At 48.7% G+C, this 22,371-nt stretch overlaps 1 protein-coding gene across 1 annotated transcript in view; it reads left to right on the top strand.

Moving 5' to 3' along the window:
* LOC133136729 (disco-interacting protein 2 homolog C-like) overlaps positions 1-22,371 on the top strand; it is a gene marked incomplete at its 5' end in the record, with an annotated part of 86,206 nt that overhangs the window by 2,728 nt on the left and 61,107 nt on the right. The window contains 5 exons of the mRNA XM_061254396.1: positions 4,436-4,561; positions 9,290-9,505; positions 14,366-14,488; positions 19,569-19,703; positions 21,903-22,022. Coding sequence (XP_061110380.1) covers positions 4,436-4,561; positions 9,290-9,505; positions 14,366-14,488; positions 19,569-19,703; positions 21,903-22,022 — 720 coding nt within the window. The remainder of the gene's footprint in view (positions 1-4,435; positions 4,562-9,289; positions 9,506-14,365; positions 14,489-19,568; positions 19,704-21,902; positions 22,023-22,371) is intronic.

Genomic DNA, 22,371 nt, shown 5'->3' with positions numbered 1-22,371 from the left:
CAGCCTCGTAGCCGTGACTCAGGTTGTTTGAGCGACGGGATTGGCCCATCGTAGCCGTGACTCAGGTTGTTTGGAGCGACAGGATTGGCCCATTGTTTTGCTGCTGTGTTTTGTTCCTCACTTTCAGTTCAAAAAGTTCTGATATCATCTTTAAACACTCAATATCCATCCATCCATCCATTATCTGAACCCGCTTATCCTGAACAGGTCGCAGGGGGGCTGGAGCCTATCCCAGCATACATTGGGCGAAAGGCAGGAATACACCCTGGACAGGTCGCCAGTCCATCGCAGGGCACACACACCATTCACTCACACACTCATACCTACGGGCAATTTAGACTCTCCAATCAGCCTAACCTGCATGTCTTTGGACTGTGGGAGGAAACCGGAGTACCTGGAGGAAACCCACGCAACACGGGGAGAACATGCAAACTCCGCACAGAGAGGCCCCGGCCGACGGGGATTCGAACCCAGGACCTCCTTGCTGTGAGGTGGCAGTGCTACCCACTGCACCATCCGTGCAACACTCAATATAAAATATAAAATCACAGCCTTGCTGATCCTGCGGTTTCTGACTGCTTGGCTGCTTAGAGAAATGACCCCTTCAGTCATCAGTAAGACGGGGATGAAGAGATGACAGTGATGAAGAGGGGCAAAACGTGGGATTCAGAATGTCCCCAAACAGCGTTATTCATACTTCTGCTGTGTGTGACTGTTACATTTTCACCAAAAAAACCAAACAAACAAGGTTTCCTTTGAGAGCTGTGTGTTGCAGTTCACACTGTATAATAATGATGTGTGTGTTTCTCTGTGGAATTATGGTAATATGAAAACAGAAGCAACCCACAATGCCTTGCGCGTTATTTTATTTATTTTATTTTTTTTGCAATTATTTTATTTAACAATTTAAACGTTAACTATTTCTACAAGTAGGCCTCTTCATCACTAACATGATGCACTCAGAACACCACCATAGGTGTATCTCTCTCTGCTGTGTTTGTCTGGTTTTATTTTTACTCTCCTTGCTGTAAATGCTGCCAAACAGACCGGAGCACAGGAGGAGTTGTAATCAGACGTAGACCTTCGTTTCGGTGTTTCACTCCAACTGAGCCATGAACATGCATCGCACTAAGATGGACTGCTCCCCAATAGGAACCTACATTTATTTATGTACTTACACACACACATACACACACACACACACATACACCCACACACACACACACACACGCAGACACACACGCAGACACACACACACACACACACACACACATACACACACACGCGCACACACACAGACATACACACCCACACGCTTACACACACGCACACACACACATGCAGACACACACACGCACACACGCACACACACACGAATGCACGCACACACACACGCACACACACAGACACACACACACACGCTCATATGCATGCAGACAACACACACACACACACACACACACACATGCTCATATGCATGGCAGACACACATGTATGTGTAGCCTGGTATTGTTTTAGATTATTTAGGCCAGGGATCATCAAATCAAGGTCCTTCAGGGCTGAGAACCGCTGGTTTTCCACCCTCCCTTTACCTGGTAGTCAGGTAGCACTAATTGTTCAGTTAATTACCCAGGAGAAAGGAAAACCAGGGCTGGATTTGGATTTGAGGGCCAGATTTTATCCATGGTTTAGACTAGAGATACTGTATGAGAAATGTTTTTGCAATTACATCATAAACACATATAAATGACTTGTCACATATTTATGTGTTTTTGTAAACTGTAGGATTATATTTATTCTGAGTTCAGATTGGTGCGTTATTTATTCAGCTTTATGACAGATGTTTGATTTATCACTGAAATATGAAGGCTAGTTAAATACTCTTTCATGTCCTTGGCAACATATCAATAACATAATTAATGCTTATGCTTAATATTTAGAACACAGTGTAAACGCCTATTCAACTTGAGTCGATACATGCCTTAAGTTATCTCAGTGTTGCTTATTTATGACACGTACCAGCGTGTGGCATTTTCCCCCGGCCTGTTTCTCTGCGTGTTAATTAAGATTATAAAACTCTTTGATGTGTGGCGTGATTAAACGGAGTCTGACGATGTTATCTCAGCGTCGAGTTCGCCCCGGCAGCTCTCCACTGGGCCCGCGCTCCAGAGAGGCTCGTGCTTTTGTGTGTGGAGGGGAAACTGTTCGGATTTCATTTGATGTTTCCATGCGTTCGATTCTCACATCGCTGTCTTCAAGGGCTGTTCAACTGCTGGTCTTCCTCCCTCCCTTTACCTGGGAGTCAGGTGTGTTCACCCTCCCTTTACCTGGGAGTCAGGTGCGTTCACCCTCCCTTTACCTGGGAGTCAGGTGTGTTCACCCTCCCTTTACCTGGGAGTCAAGTGTGTTCACCCTCCCTTTACCTGGGAGTCAGGAGTGTTCACCCTCCCTTTACCTGGGAGTCAGGTGTGTTCACCCTCCCTTTACCCTGGGAGTCAGGTGTGTTCACCCTCCCTTTAACCTGGGAGTCAGGTGTGTTCACCCCTCCCTTTACCTGGGAGTCAGGTGTGCTCACCCTCCCTTTACCTGGGAGTCAGGTGTTAAGAGAGTCCCATCAGTAGTACTAATTACATTACATTACAGGCATTTAGCAGACGCTCTTATCCAGAGCGATGTACAACAAAGTACAAGTTAAACACAGGAACAAGTGTGATGAGGACCCTGGAGGACAGTATGGTTCCGAGTCCTAGTGTGACCATACAGATACAATTTGAAACCTGGAAGAGTTCACCAACTTACCAGCTAGCATACCACGGTTGGCAGCTAGAATACCGAGAGTACAACTATACTATATATAACTATATCTACGTTCCATTACAATCTATGGCATGCACAAGGCACTCATTTGTTTAGTTAATTTCCCTAAACAATTCCTGGATTCCTGCTGTACAGCTCGTCCACCACAGTATAGCTTTACTGCGCTGGGGGCCCAATCATGTGCCATCGTGGGCTGAGAGCAGGTTTTTATTCAGTACAGCTGCTGACCCCCTTATCATCATCATCATCATCATCATCATCATCATTCGGATTTGAGGGCCAGAGTTGATGATGCCTGTCTTATGTCATCTTATAAATCCTCACTGCAGAGTTGGAAACAGGAATCCCAATCCCAATCCCAATCCCAATCCAAATCCCACACCTAAAGCCGTTCCAGGTTTTACCGGGCGCTGGTGAGCACACTCACAGTGAATTGTTAAATCTGCTCTGATGGCTCCGAGTGAGTCCTTTCCCCAAAGAGCTCTGTTAGCTCTGTTAGCTCTGTTAGCTCTGTTAGCGCTGAATTAGCACTCAATCTACTGCCGTGCTGAGTGGAAGCTGCTAACTAGCGGCTATGCTAACCGGCTGCTAGTAAAACCTGGCTTGGGCCACTGTGGATTAGGAATGGGACTTGATGAAATGGAAGCTGTTGGTTTAGCACGTTCATCCGCAGATATTGAAACGGAGCAATGCACCGCTTCATTTCCCTGTGTGATGCAACACTGTGCAATAGTTAACCCAACAGCAAAGCCCCTGATTTTAAAAGCACACATTCAAAGCACAGATTTTAAGGCCCCCCCATTTCTCTGTCCCCCCCCCTCCCCCTTTCTCCCTCTCTCCCCCCCTCTCTCTCTCCCTCATTCACCCCCCCCTCCTCTCTCCCTCTCTCCCCTCCCCCCTCTCCCCCTCTCCCTCACACACTCACCTCCCCCCTTTCTCCCTCTCTCTCTCTCCCCCTCCTCACCCTCTCACTCACTCACTCATCTCTCTCTCTCTCTCTCTCTCTCTCTCTGACCCCCCCCCTCTCTCTCTCTCTCACACACACACACTCACCCCCTCTCTCTCTCCCCCCTCTCACACACACACACACACTCATTCTCTCTCTCTCTCTCTCTCTCTGACCCCCCCCCCCTCTCTCTCTCACTCACACACATACACACACACAACACACACACACACTCACTCCCTCTCTCTCTCCCTCTCTCTCTCTCTCCACACTCACCCACTCACCCCCCTCTCTCTCTCTCGCTCACACACACCACTCACCCCCCCCCCTCTCTCTCTCTCACACACACACTCACCCCCCCCTCTCTCTCTCTCTCTCTCACACACACACACACACACACTCACCCCCCTCTCTCTCTCTCTCTGACCCCCTCTCTCTCTCTCCTCTCTCTCCCCCCTCTCTCACACACACACACTCACCCCCCTCTCTCCCCCCCTCTCTCCCTCTCTAACCCCCCCCTCTCTCTCCCCCTCTCACACACACACACACACACACACACTCACCCCCTCTCTCTCCCCCCCCCCCTCTCTCCCCTCTCTAACCCCCCCTCTCTCTCCCCCTCTCTCACACACACACACTCACCCCTCTCTCTCTCTCCCCCCTCTCTCTCAGATGTGCACACAGAGGCGGTCCAGGCGGCCTTGGCGAGGCACACGGAGCGTAAGATGGCGGTGCCGATGCCATCGAAGCGGCGGTCTCTGGTGGTGCAGAGCTCCATGGACACCTACACCCCCCCAGGTGAGGACATTATGCCCCTCCCAGGTAAATACCACACTCACCCCGCCCGTGTGGCTGTGCGCTGCAGAAACATCCGGATAACAAGCCTTTCACTCTTACACTGCCTCTTCAAATCTTACTCCTTTTACTTTTTTGCTGAATAAGACAAAAATATTACCGATGCGGTAAGACTCCTCTCAAGATTTGCCAACGGGATTGGAAAATTTCACCTGTCAAGCAAACGCTAACTTAAAACAAGCTCATAGTTTCTACCTGAGAGAGAGAGAGAAAAAAAAAAGATATTGAGTCTTACTACAAGACTGAAATGCTTGTTAAGACGGTGGCTTTTTCGCAGTGTGTGTGGATGTGTGCCTCACTGACCCTCCCTCCCACTCCCCCCCACCTGGGCCCCGCCCACCTCACCTGCCTGAGCCAATGACGTGCCGCCACTGCGTTTCTCTGTGTGTGTGTGTGCGTCTGTCTCTCCCTCTCCACAACATTACATTACATTTTATGTATTACAGTTATTTAGTGGACTCTTTTATCCTCTTTCATAATTTTAACTTGCAGAATTTCCAATAAAAGTCTTTATTGAGAAACAGGCAAAGATCGGACACTGGTGAACACTGGCAGTACAGTTGGTAGTCTGTAGTCCAGGCTGGGGTTCAGTAACGGGGCTAACAGACACAGCAAAGGAAATCCAAAACGTAGTCGCGGTCCCAGGCAAAAGTTGTCAGTCAAAACCAGCAGATAAACCGGTGTTGGAGGTACACGAAACGGATCGACGCGCGGGCGGATCAGATAGAGACACCGCTGGAGAGAATGGCACGAGCACATTACAGTCTTGGCAACGAGCCGACAGAACAGACCGGTTTAAATAGGACAGATAACGAGGGGAGACGATACTCAGGAAGTGAGACGCAAGTGAACCGATTGAATGAACCGAACGAACAGAAAACGGAACTACGGAAAGCACGGAGGGAAAGAAAAGGCGAAACGCCGAAGACCGAGACAGAAAAGAGAGTCGGAAAACACCCGCCGTGACAATCAAGGTCATGACGACAGACTGCACGACGTGTCGGACGAGACGCAGTCCGCGTGGAGCCGCTTGTCCTCGGCCGTGAACATTGAGTCTCGCACCCGTGACAAACGGGACAAGTCCGTCACGTCACGCCCGAGCTCCCGCTCCAGAGCGCCTGCGAATGCAAATGAGCGAATGGATTTTTTCCGCTGAGTGCCGTCGTGCTCAGTAACTGCGATCTAAAACTCGTGTCCGAGCTTTCCTCCTGGGGGAGATTCAAGAGTTTTTCTTTGATTTCAAATATCTCAACAAAATGAGAGGAAAAACCCCCGGGAAGGACGTATATTAGCTGTCGCGTTCTCTTAGGAGCGTGGTTAAAAAAGGAGAAAGGGTCCATCGTGTGTTTACTTACGGCTCGTAATGGTCCTGTCACAGAACGCCTCCCTGCTTTATCTGAGCAGCCCGGGCTGAAGTGGCCCAATCGAATCAATCAAGTTAATTCCATCACGGCTCTGTTTGCAAAGGGATTAGGCCCTTGGAGAAAGATCTGAACAAAATACTGTAGTTGCCGAGATTGGATCTGGATTTAGGATAATCCCAAATATTCATCTGAGCCAACTACCCCCGCCATCGCTCCCCGTGAGCGACTGCAGAAAGGAGGGAGAGAGGCACACACAGGCTCGCTCAAACCCCCTGGAAGAGTGCAGTGGCCTTCTCTGGAATTTTCTTTCCGAATTCCGTTGTTCAAGACCTCGATTCCGTTCAGTTCAGTTACAGTTTATTTGGATATCGCTTTTCGCAGAGGACCGTCACAAAGACGCTTCACAGAGTAACTGAAGGGGGGGGGGGGGATTGGGGGGAATACCAGCCCTGAGCCCCTACAAATGGCACTAATGATGAGGCAGAGACCTCCGTAGTGGGGAGAAAAAAACCCAATAAGTCGATGAATACGTGAATAAATAAATGAAATAGGCTGATGACTAAGCCATGATGCTTAGCCCTTTCTTGCCCTGTTCCTTTCAGCTGCTCTCTAGAGCGTCTCTGTGACATTATTCTGTGAAAAACGCTGTACAAATAAAACTGAAATGAAATGAAAATTATAAAGCCAAGAGCGCCGTAGTGTCTGAGCCGCGGTATGCTAATGGCTTTTTCTACGTTTCAATGTTGCAAATGAAAATCTGAAGCAATATTGTACTTTTCATAACCATAATGCTACAGCTGTGCTAACTGCACTCAAAGTAAACAATATTCAGGACCAGATTTTCAGGTTTTGTATAAGCTCATTCTCTAAAGAGGGCTTTTTACCGTTTACTTGGCGGAGCTCTTGGCAAAGTGAAAGTACGATTTCCGTTTATTGGCCTCGTAAAAAGTCGTCCTCTCCGTGTTCCTCTCCCGAGTCGCCCACACCGCCATTAAACTGTCAGCTGCGTCTCATTCCATCTACAGAAACACGTCTGCAGAAACACGTCTAGTGAAACACGTCTGCAGAAACACGTCTGCGGAAACACGTCTGCGGAAACACGTCTGCCTCTCGTGTGCAGAAACACGTCTGCAGAAACACGTCCGCAGAAACACATCTGCAGAAACACGTCTGCAGAAACATGTCTGCAGAAACACGTCTAGTGAAACACGTCTGCAGAAACACGTCTGCCTCTCGTGTGCAGAAACACGTCTGCAGAAACACGTCCGCAGAAACACATCTGCAGAAACACGTCTGCAGAAACACGTCCGCAGAAACACGTCCGCAGAAACACGTCCGCAGAAACACGTCTGCAGAAACACGTCTGCAGAAACACGTCTGCAGAAACACGTCTGCCTCTCGTGTGCAGAAACACGTCCGCAGAAACACATCTGCAGAAACACGTCTGCAGAAACACGTCCGCAGAAACACGTCCGCAGAAACACGTCCGCAGAAACACGTCTGCAGAAACACGTCTGCAGAAACACGTCTGCAGAAACACGTCCGCAGAAACACGTCCGCAGAAACACGTCCGCAGAAAACACGTCCGCAGAAACACATCTGCAGAAACACGTCCGCAGAAACACGTCCGCAGAAACACGTCCGCAGAAACACGTCTGCAGAAACACGTCTGCAGAAGCACGTCTGTGTCTCTCATCGCACTGTCTGTCTGATGAAAGCTTTCATCTGAGCTGAGTGTCTGCTGAACTGTTCTAATGTGCTGTGTGCTGTGTGCGTACCTGAATGATTATGAAAACGTTTCTCTGACATTTCCCTGACCTGTACACATGTGTTGAATGCCAGTCTTGATAAGTTCTATGTGAAATGTAAATGCATTTTCAGTGTTATGTGTTAATATGAATGTTATTGGTTGTTAATTACATGTTAATAAGTGTGATATTACAATGCCCTGGGGATTATTATTCAGCTTTGTTTTGGTCAGTTAGGCAGGTGTGTTCTGAGCCAAAATGTAAGGTGTGTGGGCAGGTGTTTTCAGCAGGTCACACTGTAGCTCAGGGAAAGTAGGTCAGCCTGGATGTTGACAGTTAGGTGTGCGTGTGTGTGCGTGTGAGTGTTTGTGAGTGTTTTGTGAGTGTTTGTGAGTGTGTGTGAGTGTGTGTGAGTGTGTGTGAGTGTGTGTGAGTGTGTGTGAGTGTGTGTGAGTGTGTGTGAGTGTGTGTGTGTTCCCCCCCGGTTCAGAATCAGTGCAGGATAAACCCCAGCTAACACAAAACATTCCTGTGTTGCCGCAGCGTAACTGGAATGTTTTGTCTGTCTTGTAACATTGCCACTGCATTGCAGCAACATTGTGAGAATGTTTTGTGTTAGCCAGGCCGGCTGGTCTCAGGTCAGGTCAGCCGAAGGACACAAAAACGTTCTCGCAAATGTTCCAGTAACGCTGTGAGAACATTTTATGTTCGCTGTACTGCCTGGCACACTGCCATAAGAATGAATGGACTGTATTGTGTAAAGGTACAATAGGTAAGATTTTTGTTTCAAGATCTTTGTAAATCCCTTCCTATCATTGAAAAAGGCTCACTGACATGTTGACTCACCCTCTGCCTGTGTTTATAGTCCTTAAATCCTTAGATTGGTTCTAACTGCCACATCCAATAGCATGGGGAGTTTTCAACGTCAGCGCGTTCACAGAGAAGGGGGAGGGATAAACAGTGTTGTGGTTTGAGGGCTTTTGTTGCTGCAATTCCTCTATTGACCATTAGAAGTCCAGAAATGACCTATTTAAGTGTTGTTATAGGATATAGGATGCTTATTCTGTCCAGTTTGGGGTGGGAATGAATTGTTAATAAAAACAAACAAAAGAAATGTCGGGTTGATTAGGTGGAGTGTGGAAGGGGAGCGAAGAGGTGGCTTTGACCATGTGACCTCTCTCTCTGTCTCTCTCCCTCCCTCCCCCACCTCTCCATCTCTCCCCCCCTCCCTCCCTCCCTCTCTCTCTCTGTCTCTCTCCCTCCCACCTCCCCTCCCTCCCTCCCTCTCCCTCTCTCTCTGTCTCTCTCCCTCCCCACCTCTCCCTCCCTCTCTCTCTCTGTCTCTCTCCCCTCCCCACCTCTCCATCTCTCCCCCCCTCCCTCTCTCCCCTCTCCCTCCCTCTCCCTCTCCCTCTCTCTCTCTGTCTCTCTCCCTCCCCACCTCTCCATCTCTCCCTCCCCCTCTCTCCCCCTCTCCCTCTGTCCCCCTCTCTCCCCCTCTCTCCCTCTCTCTCTCCCTCCCTCTCCCCCTCTCTCCCCCTCCCCCTCTCCCCCTACAGACACGTCGTCGGGTTCGGAGGGAGAGGGCTCCATGCAGGGGGAGGGCACGCCCACCTCCAGCCAGGGCAGCATCAACATGGAGCACTGGATCAGCCGGGCCATCCACGGCTCCACCACCTCCTCGGCCACCTCCTCCTCCTCCACGCACAGCGGGGGCAGCGGCGCCGCCAGCCGATTGGCCGACGTCATGGCGCACACGCACATCGGCGGCTCAGGTAACGCCACAAAATGCCGCCTCCTCCTCCTCCTCCTCCTCCCCTCCTCCTCCTCCTCCTCCTCCTCCGCCCCTCCTCCTCCTCCTCCTCCTCCTCCCTTCCTCCTCCTCCCCTCCTCCCCTCCTCCCCTCCTCCTCCTCCTCCTCCCCTCCTCCCCTCCTCCTCCTCCTCCTCCCCTCCTCCCCTCCTCCTCCTCCTCCTCCTCCTCCTCCTCCCCTCCTCCCCTCCTCCCCTCCTCCTCCTCCTCCTCCTCCTCCTCCTCCTCTCCTCCTCCTCCCCTCCTCCTCCTCCCCTCCTCCTCTTCCTCCTCCCCTCCTCCTCCTCCTCCCCTCCTCCTCCTCTCCTCCTCCTCTCCTCCTCCCATCCTCCTCTTCCTCCTCCTCCTCCTCCTCTCCTCCTCCCCTCCTCCTCCTCCCCTCCTCCTCTCCTCCTCCGGCTCGGCTCAGCTTGGTTTTATTTGTACAGCGCTTTTTACAGAAGACTGTCACAAACACGCTTTACAGAGTAACAGAACGACAAAAATACATTAGTCAGTTTCAAGTATTTTAGTCTTATATTTTTGTTTTATATTTAGACTTAGAATCTTAATTCGGTTACTTTTTTGACTCATTTCCAAGATGTGCCAATGGAATAAGAAAATGCCACTTGTCAAGTAACCTAAATCAAGCTAATGTTTTCTACTTCAGAGAAAATACATAGACTATAAAACCCTTTTAAGACAGAGTTGTTTTTTTTTTTCAAGATATTAGCTTGTTTTACTGTTTGTTTGACAAGTGAAATGTTCTTACCCCATTGGCAAATCTTCAAATGAGTAAAATTGTCTCACCCCGTTGGCAGTAAGTCCACAGTAGCTATCAGGCTAAAACAGTTGTTGCGATTTAAATTTTTTGTTGTTGTAATAAAAGTTATTGACAAATAATGATTGAATACAGGTCATAGTTTTATGTCAGGCGTGTAAAACTCACATTTAGTACCAGAGCAAAATGGACTGATTGAATTCCACCCATTTAATAGGCTATGACGGAGATTAGGATCAAGAATTTTCATGTGAACCGCTGGTGCACGACTGGCTTGCCAACCAGTTAAGCTAACTTTTTATAAATAGCTGTGTGTACAGAGCTGCTATGTTTTATTTTACAGCCCGTTAATTACCTAGAACTTACTGTTTAAGTACCAGGTACTTATTAGGTAACTATTTAGAATCCAGAGGTAAGTGCTTTGAAAAGAGCTGGCTGTAGAAGGTATTTACATACGGTACATGCTTACATACGGTACACACTGACTTTGTTTCATAGTACTTACCACTGAAATCAAAGTAGTTATAATTGCATCAGTAGCTGTGTACTTGTAAATATTGGGTAATTAATAAATTAGCAGGCTGTAAAATAAAGTGTTACAGTTCTTTCTCGTACAGAACCACATTGCCACCAAGGATACATATTTAGCCTGCTGATTTTATGAACTCAGAACTTGAGCTAATTAAGTAAGTCATTAATTAAGAGCCTGAAACGTGGAATCGGATCGACCCTCACGCAGACGTCTCGTCTGAGTGAAGCCCTGGGACTGTCCTGTTTAACTGCCCTCCTCTCTCCCTCTGCCTCTCTCTGTTTTCCTCACGCTGTTTTTTTTCCTTCCTCAACCGAATCCCGAAGGCTCTTTCCAATCGCTTATCTTTCACCTCCTCTCCCTTCGTCCTTTGCCTGACCCGGAAATCGATCGAGGTGCGCCAATCATTCAGGAAATTCTGATCCTGTTAATTGTTAATTGTTCCCTCTAAGAGCTACAAGCCAACGGTGGGGGGGGGGCACCTTGAGCTTTCTTGAGCAACAAAAGAAGCGCACTATTTTTGGAAGCATTGCTTCAGAATGCATGATGTGTAAACGATCGACCTGTGGATCCACCTGTCCCCGTCTGCCACGTCTGTAACTGACCTGTGGATCCACCTCTCCCCGTCTGCCACGTCTGTAACTGACCTGTGGATCCACCTCTCCCCGTCTGCCACGTCTGTAACTGACCTGTGGATCCACCTCTCCCCGTCTGCCACGTCTGTAACTGACCTGTGGATCCACCTCTCCCCGTCTGCCACGTCTGTAACTGACCTGTGGATCCACCTCTCCCCGTCTGCCACGTCTGTAACTGACCTGTGGGTCCACCTCTCCCCCTCTGCCACGTCTGTAACTGACCTGTGGATCCACCTCTCCCCGTCTGCCACGTCTGTAACTGACCTGTGGGTCCGCCTCTCCCCGTCTGCCACGTCTGTAACTGACGTGTCTTTGAACTGACGTCTGAATGAGCGAGAACGTTCCGTTTGCCTAATTCCCATTTTCTTGATCCACCGTCTTCACCACATAAGACAGGAAGACGGAGGTGAACGATAAGCCTTTGGAAAGATCCCCTGGCCCCGGAGAGCTGCAGTGCATGCTGGTTGTTTTTCCTCACCCAACACCTTGATCGATAAAAGCAGTTAATTGACCCAGTTAACTCTCCGCACCGTGAGTCTCTGGTCTGAACCGGTTGTCGATTTGTGGCCCTCCAGGGACCTGTTTGTAGAGCCCTGCGCAGAGCTGTGTGACGTGCGAAAAGCCGGATATTACGCCAGGTTTTCCTTCATCTCTTTTTTTTCCAGTGGGTATTCCCAGCGGGGGAAAAAAAGTCTGCTTCTCCAAACTTCAGTCTGCACCTGTTTTTCATTTTTGAAGAGTTAATTTATTTCTAAAGGGAGAAAAAAACAAAACATTTATACCCCAGACTATGCACTGTATTACAACAATTTGTGACAAAAACACAGATCAAAGTTGTTAATCTTTTCATAATTTCAGCTGCGGTTAAGTACAGACATTTTGACCTAGCCGGCATGTTGCGTATGGGAATGCATGTCGGCTACAAACCTGAAGCTACTATTTGGCTAACGGCGTGGTTAGCGCTTGTCCTGACTTGAAGCACTTTGAGGTGTGAAACTTGCTTCATGTTGTCAGCGCAGTACCACAGCTGTGGGTGGCAATAGGACAACATGGCTGATCCCTTAACAAACAGGCTTCTGTGATTTCAAGACCCTTCAGTCAGTGTCGAGCTACTGACCTCAACTATCCCAGAACAACTCGAGACCCTTACCCAATTTACCAAGGCATCACCGGTGGACGTCACTGGTGTGTATTAAAATCAGCAAAGTGACTCCGTAGATTTCTCTGGCTAAGACAAACGGCTTGGATTTCTGTGGCTTTGATTGTATTTGTCTCTCTGGCCACCTCTATTAAACCTTTGGTTACCGTCAGTGAGCTGCTGAAGGCTGCTTTTCATTTGTCCTTTTTAGGAGAATCCAGACAGGGAGGGTTTAAAAGCCGGGATTAGACAAGTCTTCGGTCTCTTAGCCAGGCGTCCACACACCTTATAGAGAATATCTGTTACACGGAGGGAACTTTAACACTGAATTAGATGACGGATACATTTATAGTATTCGTTGCATAACACGGTTATATCTGGGGTATAAATGGTATAATTTCCTTGCTTCTAGCTGTTTTAAACAACAATCGTATAGGTTATTGCTCTTCCGGTGTTCTGGTCCATAAAACCTATGATTTGTCCCCTCCCGGGGGCAAAATGAATCTGTGACTTTAAGTGAGTTTTAGATACCAGATGTGCTCTCTGTGATGTGTATTTTACACATGCTCGTAGGTTGGCTTGGCAGAACTTGATTGGTTGCTAAACGACTCCAAACATTTAAGTTGCACAGATCTGTTCGGCGTGTGTTGAGTGCCTCACTGTTGAACTTTTCACATTCGCGTTTGAGCAGAAAACTTCCTGTTTTTACATTTCTTTAGGTTCTTATTCAGTTTAACTGTCTGTGGTAACGGGACAGGACAGTTGAGTATATTTTGGTTGTTGACATTAGGAGAAGCTGGGAAGTTAACGATTTGAATTTTAAGATCCATGTACACAACAGTATGGCAGCTCAATGTGGTTGCACAGTATTTTTCGAAACCCAAAGTAATCCTACTTGACAGTGTTTTTTTTTTATCTTGAAATAACTCAAACGGTCATTGGCAATATTTTTATGTTATTTTGCAAAAAAGTGAAAGAAATACGATTTCTCAAATCTCAGAGAAGTCTCGATATAAGAGTAAAATATTTTTGGTTTCTGCAGTGTTGTTTGATTGATTCCAAAGATGGCAGCCACTGGAGTATTGGGTATAATTAGTTGGGGGAGCAGAATCAAGTTCTTCCAAGCCTATTAACAATCTGGATTCCTTCACAGGCTCTGTGGTCTGTAGAGTTATTCTGCAGAAACAGAGCGTTCCCCTCCCGTTCTGCCTCGTTCTGTAACCCCATCATCTAAAAGCAGACACTGAAGGATAAGAGACACTTTCATGGAGACACCACTGGTGCGATTTCTATATTTCTATATTCCTATATTTATGTATGTACATTTTAGGTTGTTGATCTTGGAAGGTCATTTTTTTGTCCTGTTTTTTAATTGTTTTTATTATTTCCTCCATTTTCTTTTTGGGGCTGAAGGACAACGTTGATCAGCATTAAGTTTCTGAGGGATTTTCTTTTTTTTAAATTAAGAAGATAAATTCTCTTTCACTCTGCCCTTTCCCATTAGAGAGGTTGAGTCTGCCCTTGTTGATAACTTTTAGTGTTTCTTCGTGCCCCCTCTCCATATTCTGAATGGCTATTGTGCCGTTTCACGGGTGCTTTGAAATTATTTTTTTTGTTTTTTTGTTTGGCGTGCCCGTTTGGCTCCATTTTTTTACTTTAGCTATTATTTTTAATTCTGCTGTTGCTGCTTCAGGGGGAGGTTAAGGCTCTAAGGCTCTAAGGTTCTGCGGTTCTAAGGCTGTGGTTCTCCCTGGTGTGCAGGGCCTATCGCGCACCTCTCGCTGAAGAGGAGGCCTGCTCCGGGCGCGGTGGAGAACGGGAGCTCCCTGCGCCGGTCCTGTGAGTTCGGATCCGACCTGGCCTGGCCTCGCTCGCAGTCCGAGGGTCAGTATCCCGAGAAAAACGCCCCGGAAAACCATCTCCCACGCCTCCTCCGCCTCCCACCCATCTCCCACGCATCCTCCGCCTCCCCCGCCTCCTGGGGCATTCGGACATCCGTGTGTCGTCTCTCAGGTGGCCGTCTGCTCTTCCTGCAGCTGTGCAGAAACCCCACCGCGGCCGTCTTGGTGTCACCAAACGTGCTGATGGGGAAAAAAGCCGCTGTGTTTGTTCTCAGCCGAAGACTTTGTCAAAGTGGATGCCCCTCCCAAACAGAAGTATTTAACAAGATAAAGAGCGTAGGCTGGCTGAAGGTGTCTGTGAGGCCGTGGTCTGTAGGATCAGATCAGAGCGGAGAGCGTAGCCTCTTCGGTGATTGGGTTTGGGCCGTGGAGCAGTGGAGATACGGAAAGGCTTGCTGTTGAGAGATAACTCTTCATCTCTGAAGTGCGATTAGCGGAAAGACTTCTGGCTGAATGTCTGCTTTTAGATGCTCCAGTCTCGTCTGTGTGCCCCTCCACCGTCTGCCTCTGTCTGTTCCCTGTGATCGGCTCTGAGCTCACCTGTGATCCTCTCACCTGTGATCCTCTCACCTGTGATCCTCTCACCTGTGATCCTCTCTGAGCTCACCTGTGATCCTCTCACCTGTGATCCTCTCTGAGCTTACCTGTGATCCGCTCTGCGCTCACCTGTGATCCTCTCTGCGCTCACCTGTGATCCTCTCTGAGCTCACCTGTGATCCTCTCTGCGCTCACCTGTGATCCTCTCTGCGCTCACCTGTGATCCTCTCTGAGCTCACCTGTGATCCTCTCTGAGCTCACCTGTGATCCTCTCTGAGCTCACCTGTGATCCTCTCTGCGCTCACCTGTGATCCTCTCACCTGTGAGCCGCTCTCAGCTCACCTGTGATCCGCGCCATCGTTTCGAGTAAACGTTAAGCGCAGAGTTTTGGCCGACGTGCCTTTGAAGTGAATCTCATTTGCATCTTTCAGCTGAGCGGATGTCAAAGTGTGTGTGCGTGTGCGTGTGTGTGTTGTGTTCTCTCCTTAATTACATGCCTCCTACATCGTCATTTAAGAGATTCAGCGTTGTTGGTGTTGTTGTTGTTTATCAGGTCTGTGTGCCTTATTGCATTGTTTCCTCATTAACCACTTTCCCTTCCGATGAGTCAGTCAGTTCTGAGAGAGCTTGCCAGATCTTTACAATCTCTTTAATAAAAGCTATGAAAGTGTGTATATCACTTCATAGAATCACTTTTGCTGTATTTTTCTGTTCATTCGAGCAGTATAGTGTTCAGCTCTTGAGTGGGCTTATGACAATTCTCCACACGGTATCATTTCTAATTGAAAAATGTTGTTTTAGTACACTTTTACTTTAGTACAAAGGCTGAGATGAAGCCTTGTTCGCAGTTCAGCTCGCCATCATTACCCAGTCTTGATCGTAACGCGACTGATTTCATGTCGCTGTTCTTAGGGCTGAATGACAATAACAAAACCCAGAGTCAAAGGAAAGAGCTTGGCTTCCCGGCACAAAATAGCCGCTGTTGTAAATCTGCTTCTGCTGTGTAACGGAGGTGAGGTAAAGGGCTATCAAACACACTATGTAGCTGTCTATTCCTCTTGAACATGTCTACATGCTCTTATGCCCCGGAGTTACTGCCACGTGATTGGCTGATTAGATATTTGCATTAACGAGATGGTGTACAGGTCTACCTAATAAAGTGGCCACTGAGTGTTCTAGAGACGGCCTAAAGACGTGATATGTGCTGCCATGGTTTCATACACAGCTCGCAACTAACAAACATTTTATTTTTTTACATTTCACAGTAATATACTGCCAACTGAGTCGGCAGAGTGTTACCGTATAAATAAAGGTAATGATACCTTAAGCACAGGGTAGCGGGCTGTATATCTAACAAACGGTAAATACACTCCCTTCACGCCATAAATAATACACTTATTCACATTTCATCTGTTTACAATTTCGTACGTTTGCTGTTTTACAGACTTTTGCCGTAATAATTCACAGGCCTTTTTTTACAGTGTATACCGAGGAGGAATAGCTCTCAGTCTGAACATAATTAACTGGCTGGCGCGCCCGTGCGTGTAATTTTAATTAGCGAGGCAGGGGCTTTTAGCGCTCTGCTCCTTTGTGGCGTGGGGAGCAGGCTGTGGAGCGGGGAGAGGGGAGCAGAGCAGGGAGAGGGGAGAGGGGAGCAGAGCGGGGAGAGGGGAGCAGAGCAGGGAGCGGGGAGAGGGGAGCAGAGCAGGGAGCGGGGAGAGGGGAGCAGGCCGTGGAGCGGGGAGAGGGGAGCAGAGCAGGGAGCGGGGAGAGGGGAGCAGGCTGTGGAGCGGGGAGAGGGGAGCAGAGCAGGGAGAGGGGAGCAGAGCGGGGAGCGGGGAGAGGGGAGCAGAGCAGGGAGCGGGGAGAGGGGAGCAGGCCGTGGAGCGGGGAGAGGGGAGCAGAGCAGGGAGCGGGGAGAGGGGAGCAGAGCAGGGAGCGGGGAGCAGAGCAGGGAGCGGGGAGAGGGGAGCAGAGCAGGGAGAGGGGAGCAGAGCAGGGAGCGGGGAGAGGGGAGCAGAGCAGGGAGAGGGGAGCAGAGCAGGGAGCGGGGAGAGGGGAGCAGAGCAGGGAGCGGGGAGAGGGGAGCAGAGCAGGGAGAGGGGAGCAGAGCAGGGAGCGGGGAGAGGGGAGCAGAGCAGGGAGAGGGGAGCAGAGCAGGGAGCGGGGAGAGGGGAGCAGAGCAGGGAGCGGGGAGAGGGGAGCAGAGCGGGGAGAGGGGAGCAGAGCGGGGAGAGGGGAGCAGAGCAGGGAGCGGGGAGAGGGGAGCAGAGCAGGGAGCGGGGAGAGGGGAGCAGAGCGGGGAGAGGGGAGCGTGACTTCATCCCTCCAGATGCAGGTCAGCATCCCTATATGCCGACCGTGAGAGGCAGAGAGGAGGAGAGGAGAATAAAGGAGAGGAGAAGAGAGGAGAGGAGAATAAAGGAGAGGAGAGGAGAGGAGAGGAGAATAAAGGAGAGGAGAAGCGAGGAGAGAAGGAGGAAATGAGAGGAGGGAGGAACAGAGGAAAGGAGAGAGTCGGGAGTTCAGCTATGGTGACAGTCTCCTTGGCCAGAGTCAGTGTCGTCTCGGCTGAGCTGGCCCGGGGCTACTTCCACCCCAGAACAATGCAGGGACTTAAACATGCACAGATACACAGGGTGCCGTACGCAGAGACACCATGGCACACAGGCCCTGTGTTTTCATTGGCTCAGCCCTCCCGGCTGCCCTTGACCGCGGCGGAGTCGGTCGGCGATGGCGGCTCTCAGCGTTTGTTGTTGAAAGCTGTCGGGCCCGACGCTTCGCTGAAAGCTCTCCGCTCTCCGTTCCAAATTGGAGACGATATTTCACGCTGAGCTTCTCCCGGGTGAAATCAACCGTAAAAGCTTTCCAGCTTGTCACAGGGTCAAAACCCAGCAAACACAAACCGGGGGGGAACTTCATTGATAGATAAATAAATAATGTGATTATGTGACTGGCTTCTGATCGCTCATAACACAGAGAACAAGGGAAAGGAAGACTGGACGCAAGTAAAGATGTTGGGATTCAGGTCGACGGGGATCTCTGTCGGGTTTTTCCATCCAAGTTCACTTTTTTACTTTTTAAAATTTATTTTCAGCGCACCACAATGCGGTAATCAGATGGGGCTAATCAGGGCACCCGTTTCAGTTCTGACCTCCTGAACAAAATGGAGAACATCCACAATCACCCCACAGCGTCTTTTAAGACCGGTCTTTTATATCCTTTATGTGCGTGTGCCCTGAAATAGCGCGGTGATTGTGATAATGGTTTAATCATACTGTGCAGTTGTCTGCGGTTTGTATAGTGATGATCGGGAAGATTTGATGACATGTTCTGGCCTGTCTGGGGCATCTGATGAGGACCATGTTAAAATAATTATAATGTTATTTTTCTTGAATGATCGGTTGAAATCTAAATCTTGGCCGATACTCTGCTGACTGCGGAGACGACGTGGAATGGGACTTCGGAAACAAAATGGCGGGTTTGCTGTTGGCAGACATTTTGCCCTTGACGTTCCCAATCGGGTGGGTGCACGGTGTCGGACATTTTTGTTTCTGCGTTTCGAAGCTGTGGAGCACCTCGGTATTCAAATTGAACTAGAAAATAACGGAGCTTTGAAAAAAGATGCCCTTGTGTGTTTATTTCCCTGAAGGCAAAAAGCATCGGAATGCAAATTTGATTTTACCTGCCTGACCCGTTACCATGCAAACACAGACAGGGCTGGAGCCAGGGTTTCATAGGAGAGGGACAATGGCCAATGGCAAGATTTTGCAAATTTGCCTGCGAACTCCCGATGGACTGTGATATTAGGTTAGGTTGAGCGTAAGGACATAAGTGTACACACTGACCAGAACAGCCATGCGACCCAATCGGTTTGGTCTATAACCTCCCAGCTGGAGACTATCTAGCACTAGCACTGCATCAAATGGAGACTTGAATCCACCGATGGTCTCTACCTCTAAAGCCTGATGACCTGGTAACCTCTTCCACACACTGACTGCTCCCACATCCTCATAAATATGAGCAGAATGTATCCGGAGCTACTTTGGTCCTATGTCCCCTTGTTTCACCGAAATATCTTTTGTAGCTCTCTCACTACTGTGCTATAGCTCACCTACCCCCCCCGCCCCACCTCCACCCGACAATCAATTAGCCTCGGAAGCTTTCTTGTCTGTCCGTCTGTCATTACTCCACTCCCCTGCATGTGCTTCCTGTTCCTGGCTACTCTCACGCATCACTTCCCCTTTGGAGTTCCAGGGCTGAGGGAATGGTGTTAACATTAGCCTTAGCATTTGCGCTAGCATTATCATTAGCGTTAGCACTAGTGTTATCATGACTGTTAGCATTAGCCTTAGCATTTGCGTTAGCATTATCATTAGCGTTAGCACTAGTGTTATCATGACTGTTAGCATTAGCCTTAGCACTAGTGTTATCTTTCGTGTTAGCGTTAGCCAGGCCTATCGGACTGTGGCTAGGGAGGGCGGGGCCTATGAGATCGATTGACAGTTCCCTTGCTCCGCCTCCAGAGAACCACTCGGCCCCGCCCGACGTCACCACCTACACGTCAGAGCACTCCCTGCAGGTCGAGAGGCCCCAGGTGTCCACAGCCCCCAGGGCCGCCCCCAAATACGGCAACGCGGAACTCATGGAGACCGGAGACGGTGCGTATGCGTGTGTTTGTGTGTGTGTGTGTGTGTGTGTGCAAACTAGTGTGTGTGTGTGTGTGTGTATGTGTGCGCGCCTGTGTGTGTGTGTGTGTGCACACTAGTGTGTGCGTGTGTGTGTGTGTGTGTGTGTGTGTGTGCGCGCGCCTGTGTGTGTGTGTGTGCGTGTGCGCATGTGTGTGTGTGTGTGCGTGCCTGCGTGTGTGTGTGTGTGTGTGTGTGTGTGTGTGTGTGTGTGCGTGTGTGTTTGCATCAGTTCAACTCTAAAGAACTCTAAATGCACTAAATAACAAAATTATCGTTATTAAAAGCCGGCACTGCTTCTCCGTGACTTTAGATGAACCTTGAGAGCACAGGACTTTTTGACAGCTGAGTCCCCCTGTCAGTGACGCACTTGGGAGTGTGTAAAGGGAGAAGGCAGCGGTTAGTTTTTGGCTGGGGGGTTCTGGGTAAAAGCATCGTGACATTTGTTCTGACGGAGCTGTTGTGGCATACTGTGGACATAATGAATGGAGTCAGCCGGGGTCGCCTTGCCATTTCATTTGTTCTCTGGCATAAACAAGACTTCCGAGACGCGCTTCTCAGACAGCTCAATCGATAGCGCAGAGTAGAAAAAGATATTCTCTGCATACTTTGAATGCGGAATTGATAAATCAAATGTCCGTTGACTCAAAGTTTATTTATTTATTTATTTTTTAAATAAATCAGAAAGAATGAACACAACAGGTTGAGTTTTTCGTCAGCTTGTTGATGTCATAAAGCCTATAGCTACTCTGTCATACACCTGGCCTTCACCCCACATTGCTCCCGCGGGGAATGTCCCCTGCTCAGTCTAATCAACAGTAAGTCGCTTTGGATGAAAGCGTCAGCTAAACGAGTCATTATTATTTGTATAAATAACCGGTAAGGAACATATCACAGCGTGTGAAAACTGCTACAACACCATCATAGTGTATGCAGTTGATATAACGAAGCAGAAATAATTCCATGGATTCCCATTCCGTGTCCTAGCGCCCTCCATTTTAAAAGGCCTCTGGTTTAAAGCGGAGATGTGAGCAGCTAGTCAGACGGAAGGGTTTTCCGTGTGGGCCTGTCTCAGAGATGATGGTGCTGTCGTGTTTTTGCATCCTAGTGCGCTCGGCTTGTCTCCTTTAAAGCACTGAGCCAGCGGCGAAACATCGCCCGTCAGCTGCTAAAGAATGATGCAAACACGTGTATGAACACGCACACGCACACACACAGACACTTACACGCACACACACACACACACACACACACACACAGACACGCGCTCACGCACACGCACACGCACGCACACACACACACACACACACACAGACACAGACACACACTTACACGCTCACGCGCGCACACACACACACACACACACACAGAGTCATACGCATACACACACGCACACAGACACAAACACACGCTAACACACACACACTGGTTCACTCCAGATTGCAATATATAATGTATATCAAGGTAAATCACGCATTCAGCTCAACAGTCGAGATGTTGGCTTGGGTAAAGCATTATTTATAGTGTCCATAAAATGTAATAATCTAGAATATAATTCAAAGTACATTCTTGGCTATGAAAAACGTTTGGCAGCAACTGTGTGTGTGCATGTGTGCGTGTGTGTCAGTGGGTTGTCGAGGTGAGAATCTGTGTTTGTTTTTCGTTATGTAGGTGTTTGTGTATGTGTCTGTGTTGTTGATGTGTGTGTCTGCGTGTAACTGTGTTTGTCTATGCTAATGAGTGTGTTTGTTAATGAGTATGTGTGTGAGAGTGTGTAATGAGTGTATGTGTGTAATGAGTGTGTGAGAGTGTGTGAGTGTGTGTGTAATGTGTGTGTGTGTGTGTGAGTGAGTGAGTGAGTGTTTGTGTGTGTGTAATGTGAGTGTGTGTGAGTGTGTGTGAGTGTTTGTGTAATGTGTGTGTGTGAGTGTGTGAGTGTGTGAGTGTGTGAGTATAATGAGTGTGTGAGTGTGTGAGTGTGTGAGTGTGTGAGTGTGTGAGTGTGTGAGTGTGTGAGTGAGTGAGTGAGTGAGTGAGTGAGAGTATAATGAGAGTGTGTGTGTGTAATGAGTGTGTGTGTGTGTAATGAGTGTGTGAGTGTGTGTGTGTGTGTGTAATGAGTGAGTGTGTGTGTGTGAGAGTATAACGAGTGTGTGTGTCTCTGTGGAGCAGGCGTGCCCGTCAGCAGCAGGGTCTCTGCTAAGATCCAGCAGCTGGTGAACACGCTGAAGAGGCCGAAGCGGCCGCCATTACGCGAGTTCTTCGTGGACGACTTCGAGGAGCTGCTGGAGGGTAAAGAGCCTTTTCTCACCACTCCTCCTTCCCTCCGCTTACTCTTTCTCTCTCTCTGTTTCCCATTCTCCCTCTTTCTCACTCACTCAGGTCTTTCTCTTTCCCTCTTTCCTCTCAGTTTTTCTCAATCTCTTTCTCACGCTCTCTCTCTGTTCCCAGATTCCTGTTTGTTTGTATTTGTTTATTTAAAGAAGTGTGTACATATGGCTATATTTATCGATTGTGCATTCTTTCCCTGTCCCTCTCTTGTTTTAGTCTTTTAATGACTGAAACAAATTTTCATTTCGCTCAAGTAGTAAATATTGGGTTGCTTTAAGAAATTTTCTTACCCCAAAATCTCACCTCATTT

Source organism: Conger conger, chromosome 9 (genome assembly GCF_963514075.1).
Source record: "Conger conger chromosome 9, fConCon1.1, whole genome shotgun sequence".
NCBI classification, from domain to species: domain Eukaryota; kingdom Metazoa; phylum Chordata; class Actinopteri; order Anguilliformes; family Congridae; genus Conger; species Conger conger.
The sequence above is the reverse complement of the archived record's forward strand: the minus strand, read 5'-3'. Positions and strand labels throughout refer to the sequence as shown.